Below are 9145 nucleotides of genomic sequence, written 5' to 3' on the forward strand. Positions count from 1 at the left end.
TCAACACAGGAGAGATTGACTAATAAACCTTAAGTGTTCCTGTCAAGTTTCACTTCCTTGAAGGCAGGGACCATGTCTATCTTTTTATAAACACACTGAAAGTAATAAATACAGTACACTTTTATATTTTGTATTTGTGGGAATCTCTAAAATACTGTACTAGAAGGGCTTTATGAAACTGACACGTGCATTAAAACTGAAGAAACTCGCTTCAGTTGTATTTATAATGCTAAAAATATCAGATGCTCATTTAGAGGCAATATTTTTAAATTATAGATTTATAACAGGAAGATCAATTCATATACAAAATACTCAAATGAAGCATTTTTTAACAAAAGTAAGCAAAATAATAACCACTGGTTAAGGATTCTAAGTGCAAAATAAGATATTTAGGGGAAATACATTAAAATAGATGAGGAGAAAAACTTACCGCTTGGTTTCTCTTCACAGAAGCAATGCAGATTAAGCATGTCATTGCCCCTGCTTGAAAAGCTTCATTCACATACTGCTTTGTTCTCTCCAACTCACGTGTATCTCCATCTTGAAATTTAAAAATTGAAAATCTCATGTTATGCAGTATCTGAAAATGACACAAACTCATTAAGAGCACATTTTGTGAGACACGTCTAGCGATTTCAACCGCTCAAACTGTAAAAGAAAAATGTGAACTAATGAGCCACCACAAGGTCACAAAGTTCGTGCATTAAACCTTATGTATTTGGTGCAAAAGCTGTCTCCCTGCACATGTCTGCTTTTTTTGCTGTTACAATCCTTAATAAATCTGGTGGAGGGCAGAGTATCAAACAAGAGCACAAGATGTAAAGTAACCAGGGAAAGTGCACCAAAGCGTGGGAAAGAGATGGAAACGTCCAAACTGATGTGCAGCCGGGAGGTAAGCACCAGGGTAAGCACAGGGTGTTTAGCACTTAGCAGATGTAGTATTCTTAACAAAAACCTACTGAATGAAAAGACCTTGAGGTCATTAAAGTGCCAGAACCATATTTAACTAAATTTCCTGCTACTTAAAGGTGGCATAAGCTTTTTAAAAAAATTATTTGTTTTTTAAGTAACTATTGAGAACTTATTTGCTGGACACTGGTTAAATCCTATTTCACTAGGATTAAATGAACTATTATCTTCACTTCACAAGAGAAAATTGAGGCACAGAACAGTTAAGTAACTTCAGTTTGTTTACAAGGTAAGTCCTCTTAACTTCCATGCTATGCTGCAGTGAGGAGTTAATGCAAGGTCCAAAAAATAACAAGGAGCAGCAAAATTAAAGACAGAAGACGCACCCTAGGGCACAAGTGATACCAAAAGCAGAATGATCTGAGTCACTTTTGGTATAAGAGAAACAAGCCTGTATGCCTTTTAGTACAATAAAGACTGTTCCAGAGAGGTTAACTAAGCCACCAAGAAAAGCAGATAAATTACCATAAATTCAGAACTTTCTATAGCAGTAATTTAGTTCAAAACAAAATCTAAGTTGCCAAAAAGAAGAAATACATAAATAAAACATTTGTAAAACTCTTTAATATCTAATCTAAAATCACCCAAGTAAACACAGCACTTACGAAAGTTTGCCTTACCATCATAAATGTAGTTCAGTAAACAAAGACAGGGAAAAGTACACCCCTAACTAAGAATTATTATAAAATTATTAAATACAATTGCTTTATTTCAAATAAACATTGAAGTTTTCAAAATATTCTTAAAAGCAAAATTTATAACCATATTGTCAACAGCTGGCTTTAACAAGCATGTAACATTTTAAATTTCATCTAACAGCAAACCCATAGAAAATGAAATTTATGAGCAAGACAGAATAAGCTTTTACAAAAATAAAATCTAACCTTATAAAATTTATGTTAGATTTCTTTGAAACTTATATTAAAGTCTGGCTTCAGCAATAAAGTGTACTGCCCAGCATGTCACAGTAGATAGCGTGGAGTCATACATTTTAAAAAGATCACTCTGGCAATTAAAGAAAAATGAGTATGCAGAGGCCAAGACTGGTAGCAGGAAGTGCCAGAGTAATGGGATGGTTCCCGTTTCACTTAGATACACTGAACACCAGGACTTTATGAACGGAGTTAATTTTTACTTAAACACAGTCTTGTGTTTTGTGATCATTCTCTCAAGACTTACAACTTGTATACCAACTTCCTGGTAAATATCTCTATCTTTTTGGCCCACAAAGCTGGGCATGGTGGCAGGTGCCTATAGTCCCAGCTATTCCAGAGGCTGTACCAGGAGGATCGCTTGAGCCCAGGAGTTTGAGGTTGCTGTGAGGTATAACCACACCACAGCACCCTACCCAGGGTGACAGAGTGAGACTGTCTCAAAAATCAAATAAGAATAAAAATTGCATGTTACGAATAAGATATAAAATAAGGAAATAAAATCAAGAAACACACATCTGATATGACATAAAAGAGAAAACAATGGAAACTAATTTGAAGGGGGTATAAAAAAGTCCTCTAGTCCAATCCAATCACAACCAGGAAAAACTTGCCCTGGCTCATCTCCCAGGGAGCTCTGGCAACCCACTCCAATCATTCTATGTAAAAATGCCTCCCATGACTGTTAAAGAGTCAATGTCGTTCTACTTGCTTTACAGAAAGAAAAGCGTTACACAACATATAACTCAAACAGCAAAATGTACAAAAATTCAACTCTATAACACAAAATGTTTGTTCTTAACATGCAGAAACTATTCCACGTAGAATAAAGAGTTTATCAAAAAAAAGTCAAGAATACTCTTTCTCTGATGTCAAAAAAGTCAAAATTTAAAAGATCATTACCTGTCTGGGCAGTATACGTTATAAATGTATTAGCAACTATTTTTCCCTGTTTCCCTTCAAAATCTTCATCTCCTTCATCTTCGGATGAAGAGCTAAACTGCTCTTCAACAAGTTTTCTGGCTGCAGCTTGATTAGCCTTCTTGATTTCTTCAAATTTCCTCTGAGACATTAGCTCTGTTCAAAAGAGAGAAAAAGGAAAAAGCTTCATATCTGCAAAACAATCGTCCAAAATGCAAGGCACGACATAGAAATATATCATTTTTAAGCACAAACATTAAAGTAACTATTACAGAATTTTATCTGACTATAATCCATGAGAAAAAGTATTTTCAAATTCCTTGACACAACTAAAGAGAGAATACTTTCACTTTTGTATGTTTTCTGGTAATGCATCAAAGTCTTATGGAAACAGTAAGAAATTTAAAAAATCATGAAAATATAATAAAAGTAATAGAAGTATCAAAAAATTAACCTCAAAATTAAGATTTATAAAATTAAAAGGCAATGTCTTCAAATACATTGTATACAGCAATTTTTATTTTTTTTAATTAAATGATAGCTGTATACATTAATGCAAACATGGGGTACAGTGTAGAGTTTTCATATACATTTTGAAATACTTTCATCAAGATGGTTCACATAAATTTCATGTCATTTGCATAGTCATTGTGTCAAAACATTTACATTCTAGTTCTAGAAAAGTTCACTTGTACCCTTGTTAGACAGAAATATAGGTGATCTTTCCGGTCACCCTCCCACCACCCAGCCACTCTTCTCCCCTCCCCCACAGCAATTTTTAAAAGGTGGGAGAACATGTCCACGGTGGGGGCACATGAGAACTGGGGAAGGTGTGTACTTCAAACTACCCTCTTCTGAACTCCAGCCCAGCCCACCAAAGGATTTGCACACAGTTCTCACTGTGTACCTAACAAATTTATAACCTGCTTCTTAGAAAGTTGAAGAACTTTTTCCATTAGCATGGATTTTTTGACATTTTGGTCACAAAAAAATATATTTCACATTAATCTACACAACATGTTAACATATAAAACATGCTTCTTACAACTTCATTCCAAAAAGAATGTTAAATAGTTTTGGATTACTTCTTCCACTGTTTTCTTTAGCACTGTCTGGACTTCTCATTTTGCTACTTGACTAAATAATCATGCGGAACAGAATTATTACGGATTATTTCATAGAACACATTCCCAAAAAGACTTCAAACTTCTTGAGAGCAGGAAACCACAGAAATTTCTTCAAGCATCAAGTTTCAATAAGCGCTAATGGACAGCGACCATAGTTTAAAAAGAAGCCATAAACCTGAACTCATCAGAATTCATTGGTGCCCATGTTGAAATTTTAAATTTACTGACTTAAAAATCACTTTATACTTGAAACTGATGAGCCACTACAAGATAAGCTCCCTTATTTTAAGTAGTGTATCAATACTTGATATTTTATCTTTTATTTCTCTCATGAAACATTTTCCTTTTACTCTTGCAGACAGTTTAGTTTTATCAACCAAAAACTGGTAATTTCACGTAAAATTCTAAGAAAATGTATGCAATGCTTCCCTAGGAATCTCTGAAAACTAGCAAAAAAATAATGGCTATAAGACATAGGATTTAAAACTTGTACAGTAAGAGAGTTTAAAATTAGCCTAGGAAGGAAACCACTCAAAAAAGCTCAATTCCACTGCTCCTCAAAAAAAAAAAAAAAAATTACATTTGGAAAAATATATTGCAACCACAGAAATAAAATGATTTCAAGGACAAGCCCCAAGGCCTCACCCACAATTGTGTGTGAGTGTTCTCAGGCTCCATTCACTAAAACGATAGTGCAACACCAGATACCTCCATGAAAGCAATTCAAATCCGTGAAAAGGAACCACGGGGGACAGAGGTACCTCAAGCTCAAGTGCTTTAAGAAACAGACAAGCTGAGTCAATAAACAAAAGCAGTAAGGTAAAGATGGCAAGTGACAACTGGCCCCAGAAGTAGGAGAGAGAATGTGAGATAAGCCTGCCCAAGCGCAAGCTAAACCATATTTTGAGGATTTAAAAACAACAAACTCTCACAGCCAAACCAGATTTAAAACACTGTGGTAACCAGACACCACTACATCAGACCCCCGGGCTACAATTTACAACTCAGGGTCTCAGGGAGGCAAAGAACACGGAAGGACAGAGCCGAGCAATGACGAGGGTGGCACCAACTAAAATCAAGATCAAAAAGGCAGGATGGAAATCGGCCTGAAATGACGAAAAAAGCAGCTACCTGAAATGTCTGAGAAGTGGGCCGCATAATAAACTCCCGAAGGAGGAGAAAAGAAGTGAAAGAGAGAGCGAGGGGAGGTTAGGAGGCCTCCAGGTGAGCCCGAGGGCGGGAGCCATTCTCACCGCTGGCCGCGGACGTCTGCGGCGCGGCCGGTCCCGCGGGGCTGTGCCTGCTCCCGGCGGCCGCGGCTCCTCCGGGGCTGGGGCCAGAATGGATGGCGCCCACCGACCCCTTCTCTCGCCCTCCCCCGGCGCCGCGGACGTGGACTCCATTTCCTGAGGAGGGGTTTGCAGCGGCCCGTCCTCGGGCTCGGGCTCGGCCTCGGCCACCGGCCACCTGCCGCCAGGAAGCTTCCATCCCTGTAGAGGGGGAAAAAAAAGAGTGGAAGGAGCGTGAGTTTGGCGGGTGCCAAGGAAGAGGCAAACCAGTGCGAGGGGCCGAACGAGGTCACTGCAGGGCGGACTGCAGCAGGTCGCGGCCCTCCGTCTCCCGGAGGGCGAGTCCCGCCAAACCCGCCTCTGGAGATGGACAGAGAGGGCGAGGACTCGGTAAAGTCAGCCGCGGAGCAGGGAGCACCGAGCGCTGAGGAGGGAGACCCGGGAGCAAGAACGCGCCTCCGCAGCCGCTAGGGCAGCGTGGTGACAAGGGGAACGGCCGACTGACCCTGCAGCTCCCGCCGGGAACCTACTGCAGTAGCGGACCCCACCGAAAGCTACGTCTCCTTACCGACGCCGCCCGCCCCCAGCGACTACAACTCCCAGAAGCCCCCGCCCCCGGGCCGCAGAACGCGTGGCAGTACTGGCCGCTTCCTCATCCGGGAGAGTGGCTGGGGGGGGGGGAAGGGGCCTCTGGACGCGTGCGCAGATTTAGATGGACGTTGGGAACTACAACTCCCGGCGTGCTCTGGGGCTCTGGAGGGGCGGGCCGCCAGAGCAGCGCGCGGGGGGAGGTGCCCCGACCTCTCAATTTGCAGCTTCTTACCGGCCGCTGCCCTAACCTAGCTGGGCATCGGGATTTGTCCCTAATTTGCCCTCCGCCATCATTACTGTTGCATTAGGACTTGTTAGTGGCAGGAGGTGTCAACCTAAAATAACCGAAAGAGTCAGAGTCTAATTTAAGGAGAGTTTATTTAAATGCAAAATTTGAGGCTAGCCCCGTGGGAAACTAGCTTCAAGGAATGGAGTTTTTAGCAGGATTACTACATTTTTCCAATGATTTGATTGGTTATAAGGAGTGTTTCTTTTCGAGAAGGCTACCTTTAACATTTTTTACAGTAAGTGTATAGTAATCGTGAGTCTTTCTGTCATCTGGTCTAAGACAAAGCAGACCAAGCAAGGGGGAGGTTAATCTGTAACAAGGATCATTCATTAAGAAGGCAGGAGGGTTTTGTCCCTGACATCTTTAGTTCTCTCTAGTAATTGTACATAACTAAATAAATAAAAAAGAAAGTGGTAAATACATAATCTGAGAAGCAGAAGTTAGAACCATGTGACTCAGATCACAGTTACATCTCTGAAGTACTATAACCAAGAAATTCCACTTGTGGATGATACTAATTTTTTTCAGTAAATGGTTCTGGAGAGGCATAGCCGGAGCAAAGGTGCTCGCCCGGCTTTTCCCCAGCTGCGGAGTGGGTCTGCGACCTCGCAGTCTCCACCCGGACTGGACTGAGCACGGACTGAGCAATAACCTTCCTGAGCACGGAAACAGGCCCTGAAGCCCTCCTGCTCACACGGACACCCTTAGCCACTACTCATTGTGCCCTCAATGATTCCCCAGCAATTAAAAAAAGAGAGAGAGAGAGAGAGTTTTATATAGGAGAGCAGAGAAATAAGGTGTTAGCAGGAAACAGAAACAGGTTAAAGCGTCAGATATTCTTTTAGGATTGGAGCAATTGCACATGGACAGAGACTATCCCACAGACAAGTGAAAAATGACAATGCGTGGGGGAGTGGAGGGGGAGATAACCTCAAGAGCAAAGTTCTTGGGTAGGAGAGAGTCCAGAAACATGTGCACAAGCGGAAGATGTAAACCGAAGGTAGGAGCCTGTAGTGTTTGTTCATTGTAAAGGACTCATTTCAGACATTCTTCAGGCTCAGTGCACATGCTTGCCATTCATCTGTGCTCTAATAAAAGGCTATTTCTCTGAATGTGTTGGAGGAAAAAATCCTGGAAAAGTACTAGAGGAGAGGCGGCGCCTGTGGCTCGAATGGCTAAGGCACCAGCCACATACACCTAAGGTGGCGGGTTCGAATCCAGCCTGGGCCCCGACAATGACGGCTGCAACCAAAAAATAGCCAGGCGTTGTGGTGGGTGCCTGTGGTCCCAGCTACTTGGAAGGTGAAGGCAGGAGACTCGCTTGAGCCCAGGAGTTGGAGGTTGCTGTGAGCAGTGATGTCTACCTAGGGGACAGCTTGAGGCTCTGCCTCTAAAATAAAATAAAATAAAAAATAAATAAATAAAAGAACTAGAGGAGAAAACCCTGTAAGGTTGATGCCCAGATTTCCCAGCAGGATAATTTATTAGCATTGTATGGCCTCATGAGATAACAGGCAGCCACTCTAAATAAGGTATTTTCATTGCTAGTGATAGCAATGTGAGAACCCACTGATGTTTCATAGGAGGAAACTTCCAGAACATTTACTACTTTGCATTTTCCATCCTTCCCCCATTATGTGATTTTCCACATCTCCTGTTTCTCATCTAGACAATTCTACTTAACTATTCTCTGGAAGAGTTTTTTTGGTTTTTTTTTTTTAATTTTTGGTAGACCATTAATATCATTAATGGTCGTTTCAACAAGCATTTTTTTAAAAAGAACTAAAATATGATAGAATAGAGAAAATGGAAAGTTCCCTAGCACATCGCATATCATAAAGGTAAGTATTCTTCTTCTTCTTGGAAAGGTTTGTTACAGCTGTGTTTTCCAGCTCACAATACAAAATGTATTTTTTACTGTGGGTCTTCATCAAGGAAGTTTGAATGAGACTGCCCTAGAAAGTTGTTATTGCACCTGTCCTCAGTCCTCACAGTCATTTGGTTCCCAGCCTCCCTGGAGTTTTTGCACCATGTTGTCTACCTATTACATTGTCTTAGAACTGCCGCAAACGCTAGGGAAAGTCCAACAGCAAAGCTAACTCAGGGGCAACTGGATCACTCTCTTTATCCTGCGCTTGGATTTAGGCCTCGATGAGCATTAAGGTCTTTGTGTACTGCGAGCTTCAGTCTGCCTTGTCTCTCAGTTACCAAAGATAGGTCTGGGATTTTTCAGCGAAACTTCATAGACAGAATCTCAGAGGAGATGATGAATTGCTGAATGTTAGCTTTCTATTCTCTTAATAATCATCCAGCTTTCTTGGTGGTTTCTATTGGTGGCACTTGTTTTTTTTAAAGCGAATTTCTTTTAGCTTTAATGTTTCTGGGCTAGAGGCCCATGCCCCCTCCCCATCACCATTTATTCACAGGTGGCTACTCTGTCAGCCTTTTAGTCATTCCCTAGAACCTCTGATAAAATATATTCAGGTTCATGAAACAGAAGTGCACACTTATCTTGACCTCAACTGTATTTGATTGATTATGACCAGTCATTTTAGAAGTATGATTTTAAATCTCTTAGTTCAAGTGTGCTCCAGTGGAATTTAGCGATATTGAGTTTATCTATGCTAAGCCTCATCCACTGGTTTTGAATATCATGTTTAAAGATGTTAAATATGACCACGGTCACTAGGGTCAATACCTAGAGACTCTATCCTGTTTCTCCTTACCATTTATTCTGTAATATCTGTTCCCAACCTCATAGACAATTTTAAAAATAATCAACATCATTGTTGTGATAACTTTTTGAAAGTTTAGATAAATGATACCTCCTCACAGCCTTTTGTCCACAAGTCTATTTACAACACCAATCGACTACTTGGATATGTTTGAAAGAATCTTACAATTTGGGCTCAGAGAGAAAGTGCTCAATCAACATTACCAACATCTATATTTGATTGCAAATAAGTGCTTGGAATATGGTTTATATATATATATAGTTATGTTTTGTGATTTTTTAATAGTTTTTTT

General features: G+C 40.6%; 1 protein-coding gene across 3 annotated transcripts in view; it reads right to left on the bottom strand.

Moving 5' to 3' along the window:
- NFXL1 (nuclear transcription factor, X-box binding like 1) overlaps positions 1-5860 on the bottom strand; it is a 49154-nt gene extending 43294 nt beyond the window's left edge. For 2 of the 3 annotated variants that reach the window (XM_023515983.1, XM_023515981.1), the window contains exons 1-4: positions 5744-5837; positions 5203-5439; positions 2805-2978; positions 431-540 (exon numbers count right to left, since the gene is read on the bottom strand). In XM_023515983.1, the coding sequence (XP_023371751.1) occupies positions 431-540; positions 2805-2978; positions 5203-5437 (519 nt within the window). In that variant the 5' untranslated portion in view covers positions 5438-5439; positions 5744-5837. Of the gene's footprint in view, positions 1-430; positions 541-2804; positions 2979-5202; positions 5440-5743 lie in introns of all 3 variants that reach the window. The other variant, XM_023515982.1, reaches the window with a different exon arrangement.
- Positions 5861-9145: the final 3285 nt, after the last annotated feature.

The sequence above is a fragment of the Otolemur garnettii genome, unplaced genomic scaffold, assembly GCF_000181295.1.
Source record: "Otolemur garnettii isolate 467f Iridium unplaced genomic scaffold, OtoGar3 scaffold00083, whole genome shotgun sequence".
NCBI lineage: Eukaryota > Metazoa > Chordata > Mammalia > Primates > Galagidae > Otolemur > Otolemur garnettii.